The sequence below is a fragment of the Danio rerio genome, chromosome 11 (assembly GCF_049306965.1).
Source record: "Danio rerio strain Tuebingen ecotype United States chromosome 11, GRCz12tu, whole genome shotgun sequence".
NCBI lineage: Eukaryota > Metazoa > Chordata > Actinopteri > Cypriniformes > Danionidae > Danio > Danio rerio.
The window spans coordinates 35,953,661-35,969,891 of record NC_133186.1 but is presented as its reverse complement, the minus strand read 5'-3'; the positions used below and the strand labels follow the sequence as shown (position 1 = coordinate 35,969,891).

General features: G+C 35.0%; 1 protein-coding gene across 5 annotated transcripts in view; it reads right to left on the bottom strand.

Moving 5' to 3' along the window:
- thsd7bb (thrombospondin, type I, domain containing 7Bb) overlaps positions 1-16,231 on the bottom strand; it is a 203,820-nt gene that overhangs the window by 91,952 nt on the left and 95,637 nt on the right. For all 5 annotated transcript variants that reach the window (XM_073916918.1, XM_073916919.1, XM_073916921.1 and 2 more), the window contains one exon: positions 3,321-4,152. In XM_073916918.1, coding sequence (XP_073773019.1) covers positions 3,321-4,152 — 832 coding nt within the window. The remainder of the gene's footprint in view (positions 1-3,320; positions 4,153-16,231) is intronic.

Here is a 16,231-nt window from a genome sequence, read left to right as displayed (position 1 = left end):
GCTGGTTGTAGCTTGAAAGCCTTAGAAGCAGACACGTTTTTAATCCCAGACGAAGACTAGTAGATCACCAACATAATCAGATTATATGAGCAAATGTGAATCACTTAACATTTCACTTAGTAATAAAAATTTAATGCAATTAAGTGGGATATTTAAATTTAAATGTACACGCACATTTTCATTAAATCTTTACATGCTATCATAAGTGAATTCAGTAATCCAGTAATTCTGATGGCTCTCAGTTTGTTTTTAAAAAGGTTGCCATATTATTAGCATAAATTAACAATTTGCTAGAATTATTTTTTTGCTAATAGCTACTATGTTTCTAGCACAGTTCACACATCATTAGCACAAATAAGCAATTAGTTAGTAACAATTAACATGTTCCTTTTATGTTTCTCACATAAATAAACATGTTGTTAGCATGGCTATAAACTGACAGAACGAACTGACATAGCGTTTTCATGTCTGCCACAGCTAGCATATTGTTAGTGTAAACTTTCGGTAGCATGAAGATAACATTGTTAGCATGTTTTTAGCATGATTAGCAGATTGATAAAACATAATAAACATTATTTGACACATTATTAGCTTGTTTAGTAGCATGCATTACCATGTACCTACAGTGTACAAGATGTTAGCATGTTCTAGGCTAGTTTTTGTAATGCCTGATAGCTAGAGAGAAAAAGGTATGATTTAATGTATAAACATTTTTACATCTTCAATGAAAGTCTGTTGTTTTTACTTATTTGATTGTCTTAAAAAGTTGATTTAATTAAATAGCCATAATAGCCTGAGATTCTCAGCCAAATTTGGTGGTTGTAGCTTGAAAGCTTTAGGAGGAGATGTGTTTTTAATCCCAGAAGAATACTAGTAGATCACTACGTTGTCTTTCTAAGCCAACATAATTAGATTTTGTGTGCAAATATGAATCACTTAACATTTCACTGGGTAATAAAAATTAAATGCCAGTGGGATATTTAAATTTAAATGTACACACACTTTTCATTAAATCTTTACATGCTATCATAAGCGTTTGATGCGTATGATAGCATAAAACATATTTCACATCAAATATTTTGTAGTCAGTTCACTATCTTGTTTCTTTTTCTACCAGATATGTTGTCTATAGATTCTATTCTAATGGCTCTCGGTGGATGTTATGAACTATAGTTACATAAAATATAAATACAAAGAGCTTGAAAATTTCTGAAGCGAATCAAAAAGCATAACTCATCGTCTCACTAGATTTCAGCTGTTCTATGGTGTGTTTGGTTATTTTCAGAACGGTTTCTTCATTTTTTATGTTCACGCTGCTCTCTCTGGAGCTTATTATTGTAGTTTTCTAGGTGCAACAAGCACTATTTCCATTAAAATCTAATAAAAAATGAATAAAAACCAGCAGGCTTGGGATCTTCCAGGAGCAGGAAAAAAGAAAAGGCTATCTTTTCCGTATGACCCACAACAGAAGGTAAAATTTAGATTCTGTTATTTGACAATGTAACCAGTCCCGCATATAAATAACATCATGTTCTCTAATGTAAACAGCATCATATGGCACAAGGCTATCCATCTGCACTGAGAGGATAGCAGTGATTCATAAAGCAGACTCTAATGTCCTCACTGTTAGGAGGCATTAAAAAAACTAAACTATATTTATTGCATAACATTGTTGCATAACTGTGTGCTAATAGTGCTGTATTATTTATTAATGGTCTGATCAGTAATGAGTATTTATTTCAACTCTATTTGGCCGCAATCCGTTCTGGCTACATCTACAACAGTCTTCAAAAACATCTTCAAAAGCTTTTGTTTCTCAACTCTTTTTATTCCTATTAATTGCAGCAATCTGTGGGTTGGCGTTCTGTGAAATGCTAAGCCATTTAGTTGGCCAGTTACTGCATACAGTATAGCTGTGTTAGTTTCATGTCTGTTCCATCACTTCACAGTCTTTTTTCATGTGTAATAATTTAAACTAGAATCAATATTTTAGGTCTAGGATTAATTCAATACTGCAAATATGGTTTCTGTTTATACACACAAACTCACAAACATACATACATATATACATACATATATACATACATGCATACATCCATCCATCCATCCATCCATCCATACATACATACATACATACATACATACATACATACATACATACATACATACATACATACATACATTCTGATTTAAAGTTATTTATTTATATTTATATTATTATAAAGTAAGAAATATTTTTAATTTACATTTTTTTTTTTTTTGCTTCTTGTACATCGTACAATAGAATAATTCAAATACCAGCTTTACATGACGACAACATTGCCATAGCAAACTGTGAGATATGTAAACTTGGCATTGCCTGCCGGGTATTTTAAGGTGAGGAGCTATTAGTTTTTATATTATATATTTTTTATATTTACTGTTAAACTAAAGTCCAAAAGTGAAAAATGTATCTGTTATTTATTACTTGATTGTTTAAGCTACCTCACAGAAGTGCTCTGTTTGTTAACAGAGCAGTTGAATGTTAAAATAAGAATTAAATAAAAAAATTATTCTTTAATTTTCTTTATTATTTTTTATGCATGAAAGAAGTATCGGATGGAGTTTTGGTATCAGGTGATACTAAAAATAGAATGACTCGGACGTGAGGGCAAAAAAAACAAAAAAAAACAAAAAAAATGGGACATCCTGATCGGGACATCATAATAAAAAAGAGCACTACAACATACAAAAAAGAGAGTAGATTGACTTGTCACTCCCCTGTTCTGAAATGATTTGTTCAGCGGTAGTCTGAAACATATGCTGAAAAAAGTACTGTTTTTCCCCCCTAAAGACTTATTATGCAGTCTTCGTTGCCATCTTGTGGCGGAACGTCAACCGTCTTTGCTCTGCTTAGTATGACAGGCTGGTCACCAATATGTTAAATCTCTAAAATTATAAATATTTAAAATAGGCCCTATCCTTATAAATAAACTGCATATTTGCAATCTAAACAACTACATTATCAACTTAAAGTGTCTCAAAAGTATATTGTTTTAATACAGCTGCAATATTTGTCAAACTGTAGTCTTCTGCTTGCCACTTGTGTGGGCGGAGTAATACGCAAGGGTGAGGAGGCTGTAAAAATTCTGATATTATTACTTTAATATCTCATGGCTATCAGCCAATCAGATTCAAGGACCAGACAGAACTGTTCTGTAAATATATATGGTAAAATAATAATAACAATTTATGAAATAAAATAAAAATGATTGATTTTAATGACTTGAACAACTTTATAAAAGTCTATTAACTCATTTATTGACAAAATAACTGCCCACCTCAGCATAGCGTTCTTCCCGTCGCTCCTCAAACAGCGAAGCTGCCTAGTCTGGTACCCAATGATGATCTCCCAGGACACTTTGTAGCCTTTTTCATCGTAATGATTTTGACGATGAAAACCTTCCGCGTGCCGCTTTATTGTATAGGAAGTCCTGACTGTACTTTTCCCCAAATTAAAATCCACTGTTGTTTTCCCAACAGGTGCCACCCCTTTAATTCTGCAAGGGCTCCAAGGCCCCGCCCACAAACTGTAGCTGTATTCCTGTTGGTCAGAAGGACAGAGGGCGGGGTGGCCTTGCTCATGTCTACAGGGGCGTGTCTGAGTCAAACTGGGGCAGTCCATGCCTCCATACAGGGGTGTGGCCAGGACATCCCGTGTGCGCTGTTGAAGAGCCGACCCACATGTACGGCTACAAGTGGACCAGTGGGTGAAAGCGGAGACGACACAATCCATCGGACAAGGTAACAGACAGGCCTGCTCTCCTTCTGGAGCTGAAGAAAACGCTTCACACACATGTAGGCTCACCGAGGAGTTGTTATTACGCTTCACACACTGCATATTGCGGCTCTGCACTCCACGTTGAGCGGTTACGCATCGATTGGCTGGGAGGAGAGGACTCGGAGTGCAGGGGCCCCATGGAGACAAGCGCCACTCAAACAGATCCTTTTGCCACTCGCACATCTTCACACACACTCTCTGATGCGCAGGGCGATCGGATGGAAAGCAGTTGGACTGATGTGTGCTCCAGCCTTCAGCATGGACACACCACACTGAGCGAGTCTGGAGGCCGAGCGAACCACAGTCACTGGCCACACACACACCCCATACACCTGAGGAAAACACACACAGAGACAGAGAGAGATGTGAGGAGATGTGTTAAACTGCACTGAATATTTGAGGCAAAATTAAAAGTATTCGCCCTCCATGTGAATTAATTTTTTCATATATTTCCCAAATGATATTTAACAGAGCAAAGAATATTTCCACAGTATTTCCTATAATATTTTATTCTTCTGGAGAAAGTCTTGTTTGTTTTTATTTCGGCTAGAATAAAAGCAGTTTTTAATTTTTTAAAGCTATTTTAAGGTCAACATTATTAGCCCTCTTAAGCAATATTTCTTCTTGATTTTCTACAGACCACTGTTATACAATTAGCCATATTTACCCTAACTTGCCCAATTAACTCAGCTAAGCCTTTAAATTGCACTTTAAGCTGAATTCTTAAAACTATCAAGTAAAATACGTATTGTAATCATGGCAAAGATAAAAGAAATCAGTTGTTAGAAATGAGTTATTAAAACTATTGTATTTAGAAATGTGTTGAAAAAATCTTCTCTCCGTTAAACAGAAATTGGCAAAAAATATACAGGGGCGAATGGGAGTGTATGGGTGTTTCCCAATGATGGGTTGCAGCCTGAAGGGCAATCGATGCAAATAATTTATGCTGGATAAGTTGGTGTTACATTCCGCTGTGGCGACTACAGATTAATGAAGGGACTAAGCCGAAAATAAAATGAATGATTTAATGAATGAATACAGGGGGCAAAAAATTCAGGAGGGCTAATAATTTAGTCTTCAACATTACATGCAGATAATCAGGTTTAATCATTTTAGAACAGCGCTGTCAAAAAAAGGAGCTGGAGATAAAGTATACTGACAAAATCTGTCATCTTTAAATATCACCTGATAAGAATGTAAAATTAGAGAGCAGACAGTTGCAAATCTACTTTCCATCTTGCTTTCTATATCCCAGGGGTTCTCAACCGGTGGGCCACGGCCCACAAGTGGGCCTCAGTTATCCTGCAGGTGGACCGCGAGATTATTAAAATTACCTTAAGTATTATACTATAATAATATGATTTTAATCATAGATTAAATGTAGTCAAATGTAATCATAGTAATGGCATTTCCTGTTTTTTTTTGTGATTAAACAGGCTCATTCGGAATCTGTACAAAAACAGCCTCACTGTTAATTACAGACAAACTGTGGCTTAAATTTCCAACTGCTGTGCATCAACTAGCACTACATTCTCAGTTGTATAAAGCAAACAGTCATGCAAATGTAAAGGTAACGATGATTAGAGTTATAATAAACCAGCTCATGCGTGCTTCACATCTACGACTTGTACTGTATCAGAGTTGCACAAGTCTGTTGATTCACAAATGATGCATGCTCTCTTTGTGTGAACACTTTAAAATATCTGCATAGTTGTCGAAATTGATGCCCGGCAAGTGTTTTACAACAGAAGCGCACCCGTACAGGAGGATATAGCGAGACTCTGTGGTGTTTCAGTAGTGAACAGCTGTTTACGGTTCCTGTCAGCAAACTCCAATAATGTCCAGCTACAAACCAAACTGCCTTCAGATCGATGTGTTTTGACAGATTTAGAGGGTTTTTACTGTATTTTACATTTAGGGTCAGGATAAGGTTATTTATTTTAATGGATATAGATCAATATATGAATAGAAGTCAGTCTAATTCAAAGCAGCAGCAGTGTTTTCGCCATCTTTTGTAGTCCTGTCAGGTTCCTTTACTGAAGAAAAGGCCCAAATACTCTGCAGGTGTAAAGAATAACTGAAGTAAAGAAATCAGGAGCTTTGAACTTGTCTGTGCTAATAAATAAAGCTTTAAAATAAGCATTTTTTCTAGACAATCAGTTTGGGTCTTCAAAAAATCTTTGGAGAAAAAGGTTGAGAACCCCTGCTATATACAGTTGAAGAACACATTTTTACTCTCCTTCAAAATTTTAGTAATTTTTTTTAGATATTTTATAAAGTGTTGTTTATTGGAGGCAATTTTTTAAACACATTTTTAAACATGACATTTAATATTATCATAACATTTTAAACATGTATTTATTATTATAAACATGTATTTTATATTTTGACTCAGCCATGATGACAGTGAATCCTAATTCACTCGTCATTTAGCAAACTACTAATGTATTCAGCTTAAAGTGCAATTCTGAAACTTAACTAGTTAAATTGGGGTAACTAGGCAAGAAATGTTAATTAGGCAAGTGATTGGACGATAGAAAAAAAACAAACAAATTTTATCATATATAACAAATGTATAATTATTAAGAAGGCAAATATTATTACACTTAAAATTGTTTTGAAAAAATGCAAAAACTTCTTATTCCGGTCAAACAACAACAAAAAAAAAAAAGACTTTTTCCAAAAAAAATTTAAGCAATAATGTAAATATTTCTTGCTTGATTTACAAGTTTTTAAAATAAATGTACTGCAGGTTATTCTTAAATGTATCCAATATATATATTATATACAGTTGAAGAGAAAATTATTAGCCCCACTGTGAACTTGTAATTTTTTTTAAATATCTCCAAAGTGATATTAAAATGTTTTTTTTAACAGTATTATTATTAATATTATTATTATTATTTTAAATAAAAAATATTATTAATATTATTATCTTTCTTCTGGAAGGCTAAAATAATGTTTCTTGAGGAAGGTCAATATTATCAGCCCCCTTAAAACATTAGTTTTTGATTGACTGTAGAACAAGTTACTGTTGTCAAGTGGCATGCCTAATTAACCTAACTTGCCTAGTTAACCTATGTAGCTAAGTCTTTAAGTTGCCCTTTAAGATGAATTAACTTGGAAATTAACTAAAACTCAGCTCTTCTCTTTGTTAAACAACACTATTTATATTTGAATATATATACTATATTTATATTTTGCACTATCTATATACACTGTAAAACCCAACAGTCACCTTTATCAAATGAAATGAGTATAGTTAACTCAAAATTGACTGAAAGTTAATTCTACGTTTTTGAAAAGAGTTTAACTCGGTATTGAAGGTAATGAGTTATTAAAATACCCCATTACTTCAACTTAAATGGAGTAAGTTCACAGTACTCATATAGATTAGTTTTGACATGTATATAAATCAGAAATAATAAAAAAAATAAAATAAAAAAAATAACATTTCTTATAATTTGTCCTCAACTGTATGCTTGCAGTTAATAGGCTTTCTTTGCATCTCTAATAAAACAAAATGCATCGTTAAATACATAAATACACAAACACATAGACAAATAAACAGAAATAAACTGTAAAAAAGTATGTGACAAATGTTTTAGGCTTATTTTAATAAGATATTCAGCTATTTTGCTGCATTTTTAAAAGTTATATAAAGGTTAACTTAATAGTTTTAGTCAGCTTTACTGATGTAAGTTGAGATGACTAGAAAAAAGGCATTTAATTCAACAAAAAAATGTAAGCATCATTTTATTTTACAGTGTACACACTCTACATTTTTAAATAAAGCACACCAAAAAAGCCTCACAGTCAGCAGAACAGCAACCTGTTATAATAGCTTCCTTGGTAAAAACAAGATGACTAAATGAAAAGATAAGTATTAGTAACATAAAAAGGCACAAAGACAGAAATAAACAGATGTTTCAAGCAATCGATGCAAGTCTGACATCACTGCTCTCATTCCTCAGGGAATGTCAAAGGTTATCAACACAACACCAAAGAGACCTACTATTTCCCAAATGCCTCCTAATGCACAATGTGACTGAGAAACAGAGCCATATGGGCTGACATCATTTCCTCTATGAACACTGAGGTCATGCAAAAGCCTCCAGTCAGAGCCCAACACACATGCGAAGAGGCTGTCGGTCTTTACAGAGTGTTAATTACTGCTCGTGAGCTCATCCTCCGCAGTCAAATATCAATTTACTCTAAGGCAGGGGGTTCAGGTACAAGTTTAAGCGCAGAGGCCTGTCCTATGGAGATCTCCCGGCTAATCAGGATTCTGACGGATGACATGCTGATTAAAGACTCGAGATGCGGGAATAATCACTTTGAACTGAAGCCGGGTGAGAAGTACCTCCAGGAAAAGGTTCTGTTTTTCTCAGTTTGAGGTGATATCCGTGCATGTGGAGGGAAAATGTAAGGCTTTTAATTCTGATGAGTGGTAGATCTACAAGCTTTTCCTGAAAATGTGTTATAAAAAAGATCTATATATATTGATTTTTTTTCTTATGTCCTTATGAAAATTATGTATTGATTTGACTGCAGTCACTAACATTAAAAATTTGAAGTTAGAAAGGTTTTTTTTTAAGCTTTTGAGAGCACACCAAGATTGCTTATTTAAAACCAGTATCATGACTACTGAAAATAACTCAATAATATGAAATACTCAATAATAAATTAAAATAAATTAAAATAATCTAAGTAATATATATATATATTTGTGCTCTGGACCCCATCTGCCAATACTGATTCCCAATCTAATACTAATACTACTACTAATGCTACTATTTCTAAGTGCAAGTGCAATTAATTTACAACCTTACCAAAACTAACTATGCTAGTTAAATGTACAGTATTCCACAAACTTCTACCCCGGTTTCCAAAGCAGTTATGGCCATGAACCAATGCCATGATATTCAGAGATTTTCAAGCATCCAATTTTTTATTTATTATAATTTTTTTTAGTAAAGGCACATTTTGTTGGAAGGAACACACAATCACAATCACTCTGACAGCTGTGACAATCCCCTTCCAACTTTCAGCCTGACTTGTATGTCTCGTGGGGAGCAAATTCTCAATCTCCTCCAATCTCTCATGTGGTCATCATTGAAAAACAGCAGGCGAAACAGAACGGAGATACGAGCAGGACCCCGTCCCACAGTGTCACGCCAACTTAAAGCTGTGAGACTGGATGAGGTCACCACGAGGTCATCGCCAGCAAAGCCACTGTCTGCAAGATCGAGAGCGGTTTGACTCAATTTTACCAGCACAAATGGCAGGCAGACAGTTCCAACTAGAATATCTTATCTGGTTGAATCCGCGTTATCAGTTTATATTTACTTACAAAAAGCAAATTTTGACTGAAAACTGAAATTGGTTTTCTCTTCTCCAAGACTCTCCCCAGGCAAAAAACCCATCAGGCTGCACAGCTGAAAAGATTTCATTAGCACCAATCAAAAGCTTCGCTTCCAACACACCTGAGACGGGTTATTTTCCGCTGTTCAAACTTTTACAGGCTTTAAAACATACAAGCCAGTCTTCCATACTGTAGTTCACATGCTATATTTCTCAGTAGTGGCTGAAAACACTATTAGTGCTACAGCTATTCCACCTCACTCTGAAAACAGAGCTCATTATATTGAACGTTTTATGCATTTGGCAGACGCTCCTTGTTCAAGTTATACATTTTCATCATGCATTCCCCGACTCTCTAACCTGTGACCCTAGTGTTGTTATTTGGCAGACTCTCAGATGAAGTCTGCTTCAAGAAATCAATGCTGCCTAAAACCTATCAAGTTAACAGTTGCTGAAAATTCTTTAGTGCTTCAATGCACCATTTTATCATGCAGAACACTGCAAACTGCAGCATAAAAAGCAATCTAATTGGTAAAGCAAATATAGCAAGAAAACAAATATGGAGCATTACACTGAACAACACTCTTGCAGTTTGGAATATTATGGGCCCGTTTACACGGTCAGGTCTTGATTCCCAATTCCGATTTGTTGCCTATGTCAGATTTTTTTTTTGCCTGTCTGGTTACACGTTCTTTTAATTGTGACCCATATCCGATTCATGCGTTTACACTTGCGATACAATTTAGGTCGTCTCGCATGTGTAAAGATGGGTTCTAGCAACTTTGCCACACTAGCCACGATGGAAACTATTGTCTTGCTTTTAGTTCTCTGAAATATGCCAATTTCAACTTTATAATTATTTTAAGGTGGAGGGGGAGGGAAAGGGCCGTCATCGTACCTTGCGCCTGTGGTTTATATATGGTGTCCTCCACCATTCAGAGGAAATAGTGAGTACGAGAGAAATCTCAAGTCTGGTGGGAGCAAATTGTGGCGACTGACCACTTTCATCCACCATGTTTAATCTGTTGTTGTTTACCGCATCAGCGTCTCCACACATGCTCTTTCCTCTAATGTTACATCATTAAACAGTGGAGAAGGACCACATTGTCACAAGTTTAATGATGTACAAAACAGAATGTCTCAATAAATCCGATACTCCTTTTTAAATGATAGTTGCATTGTCACATATCCGATTTATATCTGATTTATTTCCACATATGAAGATGGCCTGAAACCGATCTCTGAATATCTGACTGCATTTTTTTTGTGTGTTTACATGGTCCTAGAACAGATCCGATCTGTGTCACATATGAGCAAAAAATCCGAAGTGGGTCACATTTAACTGGCAGTGAAAACGGGGCCTATGGCTTTGAACGGATCACTTGAATCAGTGCATCAATGGATCAGTGACTGGATCATTTAAATCGTCAGCCAGAATCGGTGTGAATTAATCATTTTAATCAGCAAATCGTTAACTGGAGATTTTCTCTGACTAGATCATTTGAACCAGCTAATTACTAATACTCACTATATGAATTTGTTCTGAATAGATTGTTTATTCATTCATTCATTTTTTTCAGCTTAGTCCCTTATATGTCAGGGGTCACCAGAGCAGAATGAACTGAAATGCTAATTATTCCAGCATATGCTTTTTGTAGCAGATAAGAGTGTTGCCAACTTTAGTGCCAACTTTTATCACTCTGAATAAATCATTAACTGTGGACTCACTCTGAATGAATAATTAGAATCAGCAAATCATTAACTGTAGGCTCGCTCTGAAAGAATCAGTTGAATCAGCAAATCGTTAACTGTGGACTCGCTCTGAATAAATCATTTGAATCAGTAAATAGTTAACCGAGGACTCACTCTGAATAAATCATAAACAGTGGACTCACTCTGATTGAATCATTTGAATCAGCAAACCGTTAACTGTGGAATCACTCTGAATAAATCATTAACTGTAGACTCACTCTGAATGAATCATTAACTGTAGACTCACTCTGAATGAATCATTTGAATCAGCAAATCGCTAACTGTGGACCCACTCTGAAAGAATCATTTGAATCAGAAAATCGTTAACTGTGGAATCACTCTGAAAGAATTATTTGAATCAGCAAATCGTTAACTGTAAAATCACTCTGAATAAATCATTAACTGTAGACTCACTCTGATTGAATCATAATAAACTGTGGACTCACTCTGAAAGAATCATTTGAATCAGCAAATCGTTAACTGTGGAATCACTTTGAATAAATCATTAACTGTAGAGTCACTTTGAATGAATCATTTGAATCAGCAAATGATTAACTGTGGACTCACTCTGAAAGAATCATTTAAATCAGCAAATCGTTAACTGTGGACTCACTCTGAAAGAATCATTTGAATCAGCAAATCATTAACTGTGGACTCGCTCCGAATGAATCATTTGAATCAGCAAATCGTGAACTGTGGACTTACTCTGAATAAATCATAAACTGTGGACTCGCTCTGAATAAATCATAATAAACTGTGGACTCACTCTGAATAAATCATTTGAATCAGAAAATCGTTATCTGGGAAGTCGGTGTAAGTAAATAATTTGAATCAGACTCATTAGTATGAGAACAGATCATTTAAATCTCTGTTCTCGCTCTGAACGGTCATTTGAAACCGTGAGTTGTTAACTGTGGTCTTAATAGTATGAATGGATAATTATAATTATTTATTCACACTAATCAATAGTAAATAACCTTTCAATAGTTATTTGTGACTAATGAATAGTTATTTCTTTTAAAAGTAAAAGAATGCTTTTACTTACACTACTGAATGTTATCTAGATGCTAATATGCTGTGCTTCACAAATATTAAAAATGTTGCATATTTGTGACATTACTCCCAAAACAGATGAGTAATTCATAGATGCCATGCTAAACCAACCCACATTCTACTTAGCTAAATTACAGAGTTACTGTAAGTATAATTGAACACTGGCTCCTGCATCTTGCTAATGAGCATGTGCATTGATATAACATGACTCAAAACAACAAAACAAATGCTGACAGCAAAATAAATTAAATTCTGCATCTATAATGCCAGAAATCATATGGGCCATTAGTGTTGTTTACATTATCTATATAAAAAAATAATAATTCCTGACCCAGACATGTCTACAGACGGCATCATCCTCCCTCTCAACAGTGTGAAGAAATGTTCTAGTCAGACACTCACACATGTTTTCAAGGCATTCTGAGTGAAACAATGGGGCACATGACAGATTAATTACTTGCTGATGGTCACACTTGCAATTACAAAGCTTTCTGCCTATCAAAGACACTTCTGGAAAGGAAATTGAGCTGTTTTTGGCCAGTCACGATTCGCCTGGAGATTGAGGATGAGGACTGCTGATGTTAACGTCTGAAATGCACAAAAAAATAAATAAAAAGAAAAACAATCTAGAAAGTGTTGTTTTAATTTGATTATTGAGCTTCTGTGCCTCAATGCTGTTGAAATCCATGGGAAACCATACAAAAGCACTGTTTTATTTTGTTTTTGACTTTGTTTGATGCATTAATTTATGCTTATAATTGATATTATATATATAAATATATATAAATATATATATATATATATATATATATATATATATATATATATATATATATATATATATATATATATATATATATATATATATATATATATATATTGTATTATATTTTATGCGAATGCACTCCTCCACAAAATCGTCCCAATCAATGTAAAATTATTAAATCTTTCCAAGACGCCATGTCATGTATGGCCCATTTCCAGAGGGGTATGGTACGGTACGGTTTGTTACATTTTTATGGCCATTTCCACTGTTAAAAAACGTACCATACCAAACCATACCACTTTTTCGGCACCCTTTCGAAAGGGTACCAAACACGAGAAAGGGTACCAAAAGGTGGAGCTAAACATGCAGCTGAACGCTGATTGGTTACAGAGATACGTCATGATCTAGTGGAGCTAGACAGAATAAAAACAAAGAAACCGCCATGTTCTAATACACAGAAGAGACATTACACGGAAATTCTATATGCATATAATAACGAGCCATGGATGACCCGAGCTCAAACAAACCTTGTTGTTGTCTTGATGAACAACCACAAAGCCAAGAAGAACAAAATCTGCAGTCTCATGTTGTTGTTTTATGAGCGAAAAAAAGAAGGAGCCCAACAAAACATAGGAGCAAATTGTTTCAGCAACCTAAATCATGAAAAATCTGCTGTTTACCATCACCTTTTGGACTATTATGAACTCTGAATGACAGAATTACTCTCTAACAGAGGCTACATGTGCTGGTGAAGATTAAAGACACAGGTGAGAGGTTTGCTCTGACTGTGGGCTATGTTGCGTGATGGTTTTGAACTCATATAAGGACTAAATGTCTGCTGTGTGTAGTTTATCTGTAATTAGTAACATATCGGAGACTGTAAGGGGCTGTATGTGTTCATATATGTTGCATTTATATATTTATTTTATATAATCACAGACATTACAGTAGGCTATTTCGCACTGTCATTGATCTGTAGTTCTAATCAAATTATGTTCATAGAAAAGTTAATAATAAACATGTATATACAAGTATCTATCTTTATAAAGTATCTGTTTTGTGAGAAGTGTTTCTCATATGATATGTAAACGACCCATACAGTTTTACTGTGGACATTTATTCGAGCAAGAATGACGTCGACTGAAACTCTGTCGTACACCACGCACACCAAAAGGGTAACCCTTGGTAGTGGAAACGCAAGCCTGATAAAGGTGACCAGTACCAACCCGAACCGTACTGTACTGTACCACTCAGTGGAAATGATCCATTAGGTCATCTTGTTAAAGTATATTCATATCCTAATATAGTGCAGAAAAATGAAATATCATTTAGCCCTATAGAGATCATCGTAAGCAACACATTGCATTTTGGGTGTTTAGGACAAGGACACCTGATTCCCATTGACCTCTATACATTTTTTTATATCATAAATACACTCATCAGCAATAAACTGTAAGTGCTCACAGTACAAATAATGAAGAAAATTGTATTTGGAAATGTTTTTTTGCTGCAGCTCGATACCCTGTCAGTTACAGATAAACGTGTTCATTAATTTCCCCTCTGCATCTGTGATCGGCTTCTCGAGCTCCACTTCAGCGCTGAACACAGTGTTATAGGTGCGTTTGTAAAGGTTTATATACACATCAGACCATTTTATTTGTGAGATGTTTTTCAAGAAAAATATTACTATGAAAATGTTGTTTTCTGTTGTGATTTGCATCTGTTTACATTAAGAACGGTTGCGTTTGTCCACAAACATGGCCGACCGCAACTCACGTGACTTAGCCGTTCCCGAGCTCTATTATATTTTTGAATATCCCAACATTGTAAAGCTGCACATTAATAAAATGCAGGAAGAACAAGAAAAATCTCAGTTAAATAAATGTTCTCTTATTTCTTTCTTGCTTAGAAATACAATAAGTCAGCAAAATGATAAGTAAAAGGTTATTTACAAATCCATCCAACACACAGATTGACTAATGTTGACTGGCTTTAAAAATAGCCCTTTATTTAAAGGTGCAGTAGATGATTGTCTTCAGAAGCATTTTTTGTTGTGCTAGTTGAAAGTATCTTCACAGTCCAACAGTAATGATTAAAGTAAATGATCTAAATGTGTTAATCTGTAGTTTTATATTCGGGGTAAGGCGTAAAACAAAAAAATGTTTATCCAATTAAATATTGTTACGCCGACATCTCTTATAATTCCAATAAGTAGCTCAAACTGTCTGTCAACAAATGCAGATTTGGGCTTTTGTGCATCTCTGTTCACCCATATCCGCCATTAGCCTTTGCACGCCTAGATGAGTGCCGAGCGTTCGTGACATGTACACACGAGCCAGTCACAGTCGAGGCAAAATCAAATGCTGAATTGAAACTTTTTAAAATCCAGAATCACTATTTGAGTTTTGGACGCTGGAGAAAGGACGACACCATGGCTGAAGTATTTCTGTTAGACAGGTCATGTTATGTTTTAAAACTATTTTAGCGTAACGCAGAGCTGATGCAGATGTTGTTGTTATAAATGGGTTAACGTTATGCACAGACGTGTTGTTCAGCCACTGAAAGCTCCCGGTGAAAGATTGATGTGACTATTTTCAGTTTCATAAGGTCCTTTTACAGCATCAATAATGTAGATTTTTATTTAGTTTAACAACAAAACATCAGTAAATAGCGCTATTCTTCAAAGCCAAGAAAGCTAGGCAGTTGTTTTCATATTCACATTGGGTCATTTCTGAACAATGACAGCCTGTGATGCGCTCCCGATATTGTTTACCATGCTACTGTGAATATTCGCTCTGAAATAGCATGTAAGTGTGGCTAGTAATAAGTGAAATCCTTGCAGCCTGCCGGGCCAACCATTACATACACTTCTAACTGGTGAATGTCATGAAGGGTTGTCTGCTGTCGTGTCGCAGTGGGCGATTTTAGGAGGCATGGCTTTGAAACAGTCACTCCCCTGTCGTCCAAAGCTAATATGCTAACTGATTAGCATTTTGGCAGAACACCTACTGCACATTTAACATTTTTCTGAATAATAAACATAAATGAAGCCTATTTTGTATTCTTTTTAAAGTTGGAGTCAAGTTTGGACCAAAATAAAAGCAAAATAATCCATTAAACACAAGTAGTAAACAAACAATCAAATCAAATCTTTGGAAATGTTAAGTAAATAATAATATGAAGCTGCTTATTATAATTATTATTATAATTATTATAATTATTGCTTATTTTATCAAATTTACACAGTTATCCTGACAGAGTAATGCAGGTCAACAATGACCATGCTTTACCATTTAACAGCAATATTGCAATATGTAGAAAAACGAAATATCACAGATTCATATTGTCCAAACAATGCAAGTTATACATTTTCATCAGTGCATGCATTCCCATGCTCATGCATTCTTCATCTAACCTGTGTCCTCAGCGTTGTTAGTGGCTGACTCTGAGATGAAGAGAATATTCTCCAAAAACTA